The sequence below is a fragment of the Pteropus medius genome, unplaced genomic scaffold (genome assembly GCF_902729225.1).
Source record: "Pteropus medius unplaced genomic scaffold, Ma_sr-lr_union100, whole genome shotgun sequence".
Classification (NCBI taxonomy): domain Eukaryota; kingdom Metazoa; phylum Chordata; class Mammalia; order Chiroptera; family Pteropodidae; genus Pteropus; species Pteropus medius.
The window spans coordinates 45340165-45353565 of NW_024349800.1; the positions used below are offsets into that span (position 1 = coordinate 45340165).

Genomic DNA, 13401 nt, shown 5'->3' on the forward strand with positions numbered 1-13401 from the left:
CTCTCAAACTCTGCCTGCTTCCTCTTCAGTAAAATGGAACTAAAAATGTCCATTTTCACAGAGCTCTTAAGGGGACTGAGACGATACATGGGAGACAGATTCTACATGAAACGGCCACAGCTCCAGCACACACAAGGCTCACAATCAATATTAGACTCTTCCCACCAGGGCCCTCATTTAGAAACGTGAACAAAGGACCAAGGAATCTAACAGTTGCTTGGTATACAATGTCACAAAGTCAACTTACAGAGAAGATGTGTGTAAAATATAAATAATTAAGTTAGATACAGAAACAAGAAAAGTAAGATATTCTTAAGATTTTGCTAAAAATGTTCAAGTTTTCACAAAAATACTCTGGCTGGTAAAGAAATGTTCAGAAAATAAATGTGAAGGATTCGTAATTATATAGATTTCATTTTAATTCTACTCGAGAAGCACAACATGGTACCTCTGAATTATATAACTCAACCAGTTATATAACAATATAGTTATACACACACACACACACACTCACACACACACGTGTGTATGTGTATAACATATAACTCAACCAGTTATTACCGCTGTTCAAGCAGCAGGTGATTTCACTTTGGGGACATGAACATCTTCCCAGTAAAGCACCATGTCTTAGTGCCAGAAGACCAAGACTACGAAGCCAAACCAGCGGAGCCCACCCTGCATCCCCTCCCCGCAAGCATCCAAGGCCCAATTGTAAAACACTGGAGAACACAGAACTTCCTAAGACAGGTCTCAGAGAATGTATCTGCCCTTCCATGTTCAGCTAGTGTTACAGACTGAATATTGAGTGCTCCTTCCCCCCAGTTCATATGTTGAAGCCTTGACCTCTAACGTGATGGTGTCAGGAGGTGGAAGCTTTGGGAATTAATTAGGTTTAGATGAGGCCATGAGGGTGGAGCGCTGCTTATGAGGAGAGGAAAAGACCAGAGTTCCTTCTCTCTGTCATGTGAGGACACAGCGAGAAGGTGAGTGTCTACAAACCAGGAAGACAGGCTTACCAGGAAACACTTCTGTTGGCACAGTCTTCAGAGCTGTGAGAAAATAAATTTTGTTTGTTTAAGTCACCCAGTCTATGGTATTTTTTTATGGCAGCCACAGCCAGTTTATATAGATAGCAATGGTTTCTTGTGACTCCTCTTTGCCCAGAAGAGATGGAAATAGTAGAAAGAACACTGGCGTTAGAACCGGAAACCTCAGGTTTAGTCCTCACCAACCGCGAACTCAGTATAAGGTGTGAAGCCAATTAATTTACTTCTCTGGACTTTAACATCCTCACCAATAAAATTTTAAGGATAGACTAATTGCTAATAGTCATTGATGTGCCTAAAATCTATGATTTTATTACGAAGGCCCTAGTGCGTGGGTGAGGGTATCCTGGAAGCTATGGTGGAATGGTGTCCTGTGTCTGGGCAATCCTGTGAAGGTCACTGTTCCTGAAATGCTCCCTGCCTGCCAGGGTGACACACTAAACTCCATGATGCCACATGTTGCCTCATCCTAACATTATAACCTGAGACCTGGACCAACTCCGCCACTGGTAACCAGCATGAGCCTCTTCTTCTCAGGCTCGCCCCTTTCCTGCCAGCCCAGACTCACAGAAAAGGCAGCTCCAGCTTCCTGAAAGCCACCATGGCTCTTCAACAACTCCTCTCTAGATTATCCTGTAATAACTAATCCTAATGAATTATATGATTATCAATCGGCAAATATCAGAAATTATTCAAGATGGTCAAAATGGAAATGCAGATTTTGTGTGACTTGGGCTGTGACTCATTATAAAGTCACATTACAGTCAATCGGCCTACATTGCACAGAAATCCCGTAAATTATTCCACCTGTGCAGTTGCCATGCTCAGCTCCCACCATATCCAGAAGTACATTATTCCAATGTTCTGCCATAAAACTTTGAAGTATTCTGGCAAACAGAAGTTACAATCTCAGTATTAGGAATTTGGTTGAGGACTGTGGATCCCATTTTGGGAAATCTTGACTTCTTTTCATAAAAACCAGAATGAGATCCCTTACGGGGAAAAGTTCTCACTGGATGTAAGGGGCTAGATTAATCCAAACTCCTGTCACGGCCCTTCTTTGTTCACACCATCAGCCTTTTTGCTCCGATATAAACACACCTCCACTCTGGCAAAGTGACTTCTGCCCATCTTCTGAGCGAAATGGTGTGCTTTTAGCCTCTGGACCAACTACGGTTCCAAATTAAACTGGAAAACCTCATGAGAGCTCTTCAGCGTCCATGTACCAGAACGTTAAATGTGTTTATCTCCATGTGCCAATAAGAAAGAGGTTCCAAATCTCTGAACCCTATCACTAATGCAGCTACAGCAACATATTCGATCAACTTGTTTTAAAGGTCCGTTGTCATAAAGGAGAATATTGTACGATGGAGCACTGGCAGGGTAACAGGCATTGTCTCATAAGAAGAGGAAAATGCTTAAATACTTCCAGATTTTCTAAAAGAACTTGTAAAAAATTTGCTTTGGCTTGGGCAGAACATTCTTTATAGGCAAGTTCTTTTTTTAAATCAACCCAGCTTTCTTTTATTAGAGTAATTAAAACAACGTTAGGCATTTTGGGGTATCTGATTCAACCATAATCCTCTGATATTTCAGGCTATTGATTTTACAAAGCATTGACTGTGACTAGGGCACTAACTGATGGAAATGAATCCACATCGATTTCTGAGAGTGTATTTGTTCAAAGCCTGCCGAAGCCAAACCATGGGCTTCAAGGAATTCCAGACAACTACTTTAGTTTATGAAACAGTATTCTACACGTTACACTAAAGCAAAAATGGTTTTAAAGTAACATACGAAAGGTAAAAATTCTTAAGCGTGAAACTTCTGAGTCTACTTGACAACTTTTCTAAAGAAAGGACCAAAGCTGGGCTGCCTACTTTCTCCACTTCTACAATGATTTGAGCATTTCAAAAGTCAAGTCTACAGGTTGTGTGTGATATGGGTGTGTCTTGCTTTTCTTAAATCGCAGAAATAGTAATTAAGTATTGTCATGACTATATTTCTGACATGCTAATTCCCCTTAGCCTTACCCTGCAGTAAAACAACACAAATCACATCATAAATTCTAGTACCAGATGGTGAAAATAAAAGATTTATTCTAAGGTCCATTACCAAGGATGTGTCTATAAAGAAAGATTCATGTTGAAGGAGAAAATAAAGATGGGCATATAGGCATGGTTATTATTGCCATGGCAACCAGATCACTCCCAAATAATGAACATATTTTCCCCAAGGCTTATTTCTACAATTGTATTGAGAGAAATTTTCTATATTAAGTTTCAGTGTTTATCGGTTTCCTTTTAGTCAATGCAGAGATACTGAAAGGAACAAAAAAACATTTTGGGCCTCTTAGCACTATATAAATTCTAACAGGTGCCTCATTTGGTTAAGCCTTTAGTTTTCTGTGTCTTATCCAAGTATACAGAAATCAAAACTAATAATTACTTGTGGTTTGCTTGCAAGTAATGTATGAAAACTGAATGCCACAAGTCATATTAGTAGTTTTTTTGTTGCTGTTGTTCCTTGCAAGCAGTGACTCGAGTCTGTCTTGACCACTTGGTGGAAACATTTACTGCTCACCTAAGAACCACGTGCTCCCCCCCGCCACGTCCCGGCTCCCCAAACGTATCAGTCAGCTGTGGATGCCATAACAAAATACCATGGACTAGGGGTGCTTTAACAACAGACATTCATTTCTTCACAATTCTGGAGGGTCAAAATCCAAGATCAAGGCGCCAGCATGGTTGCTTCTGGTAAGAACTCTCTTCCTGGCTTGAAGGAGGTGCCATCTCATCGTGTCCTCAACATGGTAAAGAGAGCAAGCTCTCTGATGTCTCTCATAAGAACGGCAAGGCCCCACCCTTGTGACCTCATTCAGTCTTAATTACCTCTTTGGAGACTGTCTGCAAATACAGATACATTGGAGGCGAAGCTTTCAACATACGAATTTTGAGGGGGGCCATGATTCAGCCTATAACACTAAAAGTTAGGCAGGGCCATATAATGTAATGAGCTATGGGAAATGTAATGAGCTGCCCCTGAAGGACCTCTCCCCCTGCCACGGGAACTGAGGCCATGTACGCTAGGTAACACACCAGTAACATGGTGGAATCACCATCGGCCTGAGTCTCCAAGCGATGTGTAGCACAGAGCCCCCTGCTCACCTGTCAGACATCTAGTGTATACAGAATCTAAGCTTTTGGTGTGTTTATTACTGCAGCGCCACCTAGCTTAACCTAATACGAATATATTTACTGACTACTCATCTGTGCCCAGCACTGAGCTGCGTTCCTAATGGCCCTGCCCTCTTGAAAAGGACAAATTTGTGGGGAAGAGAAAAGTGGCACAAAATCAACAACTTTAAGATAATTAAATTCAAAATGGTCTGATTGGATTCAGAAAACAGTAAGAATTCAGGGAGGACAGTGCCATGTGGGTTGAAGAAGGTCTGGAAGGCTTTTTGGAGGAGCCAATGCTTGAAAGAAATTTCTCATTCTAGGTGTCAACTATATTTGACATTTGTACAGTTTGCTCTGTCTACAGACCCTATGCATATGTTAGTTTGCACTATTGGCGTCTAAGTTTGTGGAAAAGAAGAACGATGTCAAAATCAGCATAATCGAAGGACTGCAGGGCCAAAAGAGGCCTCAAAGGTCCACTCAGCCAAACCATTTATCTAAAAATTAAAGAAACCAAGGGCCAGAGATACGGTCAGTTTGCCAAAATGATAAAGAGCGCTATCAACCTGGAAATACCAACACAAGCCTGTCTCTGCCTCTCTGAGCCTCAGGTTTCACTTAAGTAAGCTGGAGACAAGCATACTGACTTTTCTTGGTTTTGAAGTTTTTCTGACGGTCACGTAAGGTCACAAATGTGAATGTTCTCTATCAGCTATCGATTTTATAAAAATACACCATCTTACTAGGACACCTGCCCCAAAGCCAAGGAATGTTAAGACCATTTCCTTAACAACTCTGTTAAAGCTTGCACCTTCAAAACCAGTCGTCCCAACGTGGTCACCCTGAAGCACTGCTGTCTATGACAAAATATTCAGAACTCCTCTGGATTTCAGAATTCTCTTCAGGGCTGAAGACATATCATTTAAAGTATCCTCGATGGTGAGGAAATCCTTGCCTGCTGGGGGCTAAATTAACCATTAGAAGCTTTCGGATTCATTGATAATACAGTAAATAAAGGAGCTGCAGAAGATCAAAGATAGATTCATTTTCATGTACCACTCACACACTGGTGGTTCTGAAACAATTCTTTCAAAACAGAAATTTTGAAAATGTGTGCACAACAGCAAAATCACTATAGTAAATGCACAGTCTGATAAAGACATCTTGTTGAAACGGCATCTCCAATCTTATCCGTAAATTATTTTCCACACAAAAGGAGAGAAGAGAAAGAAAAAAAAATGGAAAGATGAGGGAAAAAAGGAAACAGGACTATCATCATTGCAGGGGAAGGAAGAGGGTGGAGGAGGAGAATCATTTTGTCATCTCTCGACATAGGGCTATGTTGCCTTTTTCACTACAACTTTCTGAGTCAGGTTCCAGAGGATTGGTTTTTTGTTGTTGTTGTTTTTTAGGAAATCAGATGATTCCACTTCATTTTAGTAAATTTCAGTTCCAAGGGATCATACAGACAAAGCCAAGAAACATCAGACCCTAGAAATACCATCTGTGACTCTTTAAACATTTTCATAATGTAGAGAGCCTAAATCAACCATCAATTCAAGCTATGATCTCTTAAAAACTACTTCCAGCATGCTCAGAACTGACATCTTCAAATGTAATGAACACAAGATCTTTCCACTTTGCCAGTATCAGAAACGATGTAACATACTTCCACTCGGAACTGCCCCATAATTATTATCAATGCCTATTCTTCTGCAAAAGCAGGAATTATTAACGGGTATATTATGTTAGTGAGCCCTAGAGGTATAAAATATGGAAATTTGATATCCCATGTCATGACAAAGGCATTTTCATTGCCAATAAAATGAAAAACATCTGAGAGAAGGGCCTTGGGAAGGATCAAAGAGGCATAAACTTGCTCGTCCATTAAACAAGTCAGGGTAAGTGAACACTCGAAGCTAACAGACTCTTTGGTGTCCAGAAGACATTGGCCTGGGCAAAGCTTGGCTATTAGGCCCTAGGAAGGGTAATGTCTGGGTCATCACCCATTCTCTGAAGTACTCTACTTCAGTTCTAAGAATCTGTATTTTGATTACCCTAACAGCTCAGTCCCACATTCTCAATCCAAATAAAACTAGCAGTCCTCCCCTCCACTGGCAGGAGTCCAGTGACATGCAGACATGTTCTCTTTCACATGCAGCATTTTCCCCCTTTGGATCCTATCCCTGTCCTTACCGATCGTTTTGACTCCAGGGAAGAAGGCCCCTGCACGAAGTCAGTCTGGCAGCGGTTGCTGGAGCAAGACCAGCCCACACTGCAGAGCTCCAGGCACCTATCACTGAGATGTGTGTCACACCTTCAGTGATACCTTTGCTGTTGACACAGGTAAGGTTTGGCAAGGATGGCCATTTCAGGGCCACTGGAGACAACCAGATTCGCTCACACTCAATTAAATATTTCTTAGATTATGCCAAAGGAGTATGTGAGTGGGACACTGAAGAAAAACCCAGATGGCACAGGAAGTGCCTGGTGTTAATGACTTATTCCACCTGAAAGAAGCCAAACTTCAGTAAATGCAATCAGCACACCCCAACAGGGCCCTCCGCTCATGGAGAAGGCAGACATCTCATAGCTCCAGGCCTGCCTTCCTTAAGCAATGCCCAACAGCACCTCTGAGAGATGAAGTTCACCTGGGAGGATGCGGGCTGAGGAAATGGGCAAGGGGAGAGGGCCACATATATACACCTGTGCCCACTGTTGCCCCAACATGGCTGACTCAGTTCTCCTTCCCACATAAGGAAAAATGCATAAGTGAGAGGCAGGGAGTCTCTGGTGTTTTATAGTTATTCTTTCTTTAGACTTCTCATCCATTTATGTACTTTATGGTCCCAATGTAGAGAAATAACCAATGCGAAATGCTTCTGGCATCATCCCTATTAGAATAAAACCATTATTTCATTATAGCTTTAGGCCTCACCGTAGTAACACTCTTATAGTCAGGGAAGAGGAGATACTGTGGAAATTAAAGAACAGGTTTCTAAGCAGAACTTAATATCCCAACTCCTTTAATTATTCACTAAACGCACTTTGCATCATTCAGGAGAGATATTGAACATCTATAGCCTATTCTACAACTACATCTGTTATCTATTCATCTACCTATATTTTCCCTGCCATGTGGAATTGACAGGCATGACATCTGTTTCCCTACTTTCTCATTGGCTTCTGTGTGGTAGAAACCAAGAAATATTTTTCTTCAAAGTCCTGTGACAGGAGTATTGAGACTTTTTTAAAAGTACTTTCAGCCATGTAATTAAGATACTTTCCACTTCAATGAGCTCACACTTTCCCGTTAATTTCTCCATGACGCTTATTTTAAAAAAAAAAAAATTTTTTTTAAACAAAAGCTAAGTGCATCTGTTTGGACCTTCAGAATTATATGTGTATTCTAGTGCTAAGGTTTAGCGCTTGATGATGTTATTGAATTTATCTGCCAAAAAAGATCCATCGCCAATTAAATAATCTCTTTTCTCCAATGGCCCATTTTGTTTCCATTTTTCCTGTCCAAAGAGAACTGTTGGAACAACTTCTGAAAGTTCTAGGGGATCCCAAACAGTTCTCATGTCACTTTAACTCGGTTTTGCCCCAGGTCTTATTATTTATATGACTAATAATTAAAGGAAAGAAAAAATTTTCCAATGATTTTTAAATTTCACATCAAATACTAGTCCTTTCTTTTCTTCCTAATCCACATAAAGATTTTCCTGTATAGAATATACATTAGAGAATTTGGAGTTTGTTTCTTATGTTTTTTAGGTTTTTTTTTTTAACAGTTACAGAGGATTTTATGGTTGCAAACTATAAGGGTGGGTTTGCGTACTATTTGACCATCTTTATCTGTGTACATTTACTTCAAGTTTTCCAGTATTTTTGTTCTTCTGAGTTAATTCAGGTGTTTATATATGGAATTTTCTGCTCTTTTGGCATTTGCATTAAGTTCTCAAAGAATTTTTTTGTCTCGTAATGCCTATGTCTAATGAAGGAGCACGTCCCCTTTTAACAAAGAGCATATGATTGCACAACCAGGCAATGGCAGACACAGCTTGGAAGCTGGACTCTGAACCCTACATATGACCCTGAACTCTCTTCAGATGAGGTCTTTTCGTACCATCTGGCATCATTAGGTCACTATAAATATTTGTTTCCAGCAATTAGGCAATTAAAAAAAAATGTTTGAAACAACCAAAAACTTAGATGTCAAATAAGTTGCAAATTTAGGTCACAGTTTAAAGCAAAGGGTGCCCTTGCACAGTGGGAAACATGTATATATATTCGATGTCCCCCGTGCTGCAAAAACAGATTAGAAGTGTATTTTCTGAAATTTGGCCTCTCCTTGTAGGAGAAAACTAGCATGGAAATGTTCAAATTTTAAGCACATGAACACATGAGATTCTCCTGAAAGTAGCTGGTAATTGTAACCACTGGAGATGTTATCCTAACTTGATCTATACAGTGGGCAAACTCTCCAAAATGTTTTCAAATATATAAGGTGTGCCACTGTTTACCTCAGGTAGCAGATATCTATCTTTGTCAAAATTATGACTTGTCAAGTGCTTCAAACTTGATTTACATTCAAGAATCCCATTCCTCTAAGCCACCCCATGTTCTATTAATTTCTAATCTTTTAATACTTTAAATTTAATGATGCCTGTACCCAGCTCGAATCCCATAAAAATCAAAACTTTATGTGCTCTTAAGAACAAGAAATTATTTGAGGACTCTGAAAGATGAAACATCACTGTCTGCAATTGGAATGACATGCCCCTACACCGTATCTTCACACCCTCTGTCAAAGTGAAAAACATTATAGTTATTTCTAATTCCATTGTTCCTGATCTTTTCTCTTTACAATACATGCCAAAGAAATGTCCTCTGTTCTCATGAATCAGACTATCATGAGATCTAGTCACTGACCACTGGCTTTTTTCTATTATCCTTCCTCACTGCATCTCTAACACAGCATCAGATTCGCTGAATGATAGCCAAGAATACATCATTCTTGATGTCAGTCAATGATGGGGCTGCTTAAAACAAGATGTAGCCACTCATCTTCACCTCACGATCCTCCCCCAAAGGTCAGTTAATCAATCACGGCAAGCGTTTATCTGATTTCTAAAGCAAAGAAGTTCAGAATAGTCCACTCATCTCCATCTTTTTCTTTACAACGGCCTGTAATCAAGTCCTAATGCTTGATTCTTCACAAAAGCCCCTAAATTCATCTGTTTATTTTCATCCTAGATTGGACCCTGGTCATTTCGCAACTGGACCAAAGCCAAGGTCTCTTCCTTGGCTTCCTCAGGTCTACCGTTCCTGCAACCACCCACTCCATTTATTTGAAAGTTGAAACATTTATCTTCTAAAAATTCATTTGATGTATTTAATTCATTAAAGTTACAGCTTTTACATTCAGCTTAAAATTATATTATTGTATAGGCATACCTCAGAGATATTGCCGGTTCAGTTCTAGACCGAACACAACAAAGGTTAGGTGTAAAGGTTTGATCAGGTTCAGGTTAAACATTTTTGGCAAGAATACTTTTAGGGTGACATATAGACTTCACACTGTATTACATCAGGAGGAACATAATGTCGGTTGTCCCACTTTTAATAATTCTGAGTTTAATCACTTGATCAAGGGGAATTCATGCTATCTTTACCCTGACACTAAGTCCTTTATATTGCATTATGTCTCAGGTTTAAGAGGCTTCATATTTGTGCAAACACCTGCCAGGAATCCTGAACTATTTTACATTTCTGGTCTCTTCTGACACTTCTTCCTCATCCATTTCTTGCAAAAGTCTATTTTCACTGTTTAGTTATTCTCTCCCTTTTCTCTCTGAGTTTGGTTTCCTAACCAATCATCCATTTTCCTCCACCATCCATGCAGTTCTTGAAATTCTACTTTATAAAACTTCCCTGAATTTAAATACATTAATCAGTTCAAGCTGGGTTCTCAACCCCAAGTTTACTGCCTAATTATGAGAATGTGCCACAGAAACGAGGGCTATTTCTGCCAAATTTGTTTTGTACATGACCTCTCATGGCAATTCATAAACACAGGTGCTTCGTGATAACTCTATGGCACTAAAAGTCTCAACAGTCAAAATCTGCAGCTAATAAGAGTGTTCCCACAAGCAAAGCTCTAGTGAGCATTTATGCAGTTGTTTTTGCCATTCGTTTAAAATCTACCTCTACCACCTTCTGTAGCTCTATATGCAAACCAACCACAGCAAGAAAGCACGAATGTTTTCAAACATCTTTGTAGGATACATCTTGTATACTATTGACTGCTTGCCAGAAATATATATTTTTTAAATACTTGGTCACCCTAAATGCACTAATTCATTGGGCAATCATAGGCATCCAGCAACATGTCTCACCAATGGGACAAATATATATGCTAAGAATATTTCCTGAAAATAGGTCTTATTTTGAAGCTGTGTATTAGTGACTACGCAGGCAAAATGAATTAAGATTTGAGGTCACTGTCTGGATCACTCAGACCAAAATTCCGAGAGGTATACAGATAAGGCAAAAGTATTCTACTGAGTTTGAATTATGTGAGTAACTCCACCAGTTATCCAGTTTGTTTTGATTATATAGTCTAGCTTAGGCTTAAAAGTAAATGATTTTTTTCTATCTTTTCTAGTTAGCAATCATCTGTCTAACATTACACAAGAATAACAAGTTTGTGAATACTTTATTTTCTTGCTTTTTATCATCTGTGTTCCAACTTGGAAACCAGGAAGAAAGGCACTGGGCACATAGTTTTAAAAGGACTTGCTTTTTCCTTTCTCATGACCACCCTAAGCTGGAATGACTAAACAATGCAAATGGCACCGAATTCATCCTCCCTCTCCAAGGCTATTCAGGGCAAAATTGTGAAGTGTATGAAGTTTATCTTCAGTCCCACTGCCACTATAAAAATCTGCTCTTAGCATTAGATTCCAGACTTTACTTCTAAGTTATATTTAAATGGATGCTGTCCCTTGTCCCAAAAGTGTTTGCTTAAACCTGGTCTTCAATTGATGAATGAAGAGCTATGGCAGATTTAGGAGGCATTTCAAGTATCTGCAAACAGACAAAGGCTCTATTTGGAGAAATCAACCCTTCTCTGTCCTCCCTGAAGTGATGTGACATAGTGATCACCCACTCTGACGATTTTTAAGTTTGACACTAATGATAGATAGGTATCTTTTAAGCTAGTATTTGCACAGTTCTCTATAACACTTGCCAAGCAGTGCTCACATTACCTTGTCTAATATTGACAAAGCCCCATATTCCTGTCTCCACCTTACAGATACTTAAACCTGGTTTCCTGCCACCAAGTGCTGGGCCCATGGCTCTAGCCAGGATCTTATAACTCCACATGGGTGCTCTTTACATCCAGGTCCACAAACCAATTCTGCCTTCCTCCCATGGAAGAAAGGTGATAACCCTACAATGGATTTGCCCAGTATCTAAAAGTATCTTCCAGGTTTCTAAAGCAGTAACAATCGATTCTTATTACCCCAGAATATTGCACGCACACAATATTTTCTCAATATTCAGGTGAGAACAGAGAAATAATAACAAACGCACCTTACCTACTCTTCCCATGTGGGGCTGAAGGTATAATCAAATGACAGAAGGAGAACCACAGGAAAAAGCTACATCATTATCGCATAATCCCAAAGCAGGTAGCACCAAGTGGTTGGGGTAGAAGAGCCAATATTTTTATGTTGCCTTCACTATGTAGTTTTAATGATGAATTTTAAAGAAAATCAGCCTTTCTCTCACTTTATAAGAATACAGGCCCAAAGTTACATGTCAATTCAATTATATTTAAAATACACTTCAAACAACTCATTGCTTACCATTCTCATTATGAATTTTATAAGAAAACAAAAGATGACAAATTATCACTGCATGATGGGTTCCAAACTTGATTGTACCTCCTAACCTGCAAATCACTGCAAAAAAGGCATAAGTATTTTTAAATGCTTTGCAGAATATATCTCATGTACCATATCTCATGCCTGACATATGTTTTATACACAGATCGCCTTAACTGAAAAAATATAAATGACAATCATGGACTTCCAACAGCATTTCTGGAAGCTCACTACTTAAAATTAACTTATAGATCAGCGGTTGGCAAGCTTTTTCTGTAAAGCGCTTTGCCGATCACGTTTTTGGCTTTGCAAATCATGCAATCTTGTTGAAACTACACAATTCTACTGTCAACAGCATGAAAGGAGGCATAGACGATACAGAAATGAATGGATGTTGCTGTGTTCCAATAAAACTTTATTTACAAAAACAGGCCCATGTGTCAGTTTGCCAACCCCTTCTACAGAAAATCATTTTACCAAGTCTGGCTTTCCTATTAAAATGAAGCCTTTTCTAGAACGCATTGCTAAAACAGGCTGGGCAATGTGGCTTACCTGTGACCCAATGGTTTCCTGGAAGCACCGGCCAAGCTGGGTCTTAGCAGCCACGGATAGACGTGAGGAATGACTTGCTGGTGGGAATACGTGGAATGTACCGTCTGGGTCTTCTGGACAGGATGCCCTTGGTAAGGGGTTTGGGATTGGCCTGGTTGAGCTTCTTTTACCTTCTGGCCTGTTGGGCCATCGATTCTTGACACTTGATGTATCTGGACTGAAGCCTCAGGGGGGTGCTTCACATGAATATTGACTATGTTGGGAGGAAATTTCACTAAAACAGATTGGGAGGAAAACTTGTTAATCAGGAATAATTAATATGTGAGTCAGCATGAAAGTAAATGTATAGGCAAACATTTATACTTATATGCATATATACTGTATATAGGATAAATTATTCATATATAGTGTATATATATATTTTGCTGCACCATCAAAATTCTTGAGAATACAACAGTATACTCAAAATAAAAATTAAGCTTGAACTTATATGTTTTAAAGAAAATTAATTATACAGAGAAATTAAAAACTTTCCATAGTAATATATTCATAAGATAAAAATATTTTTTTCAGGATAATCACAAAACTAGGAAATTCATGCTAATTGTGGTCATAGGAGGATACATTTTATAAAATGACAGTAATAAAGACTCAAGAGTTGGATTACTTTGATTTTCTCAAGAAGTTTCTATCATAAAAGTGGTAAGATATACCTTTCTACATCAA

The 13401-nt window shown here is 39.2% G+C and overlaps 1 protein-coding gene across 1 annotated transcript in view; it reads right to left on the bottom strand.

Annotated features, from left to right (window-relative positions):
* LTBP1 (latent transforming growth factor beta binding protein 1) overlaps positions 1-13401 on the bottom strand; it is a 345549-nt gene that overhangs the window by 153239 nt on the left and 178909 nt on the right. The window contains 2 exon segments of the mRNA XM_039887438.1: positions 12676-12728; positions 12731-12949. Of these exon segments, the coding sequence (XP_039743372.1) occupies positions 12676-12728; positions 12731-12949 (272 nt within the window).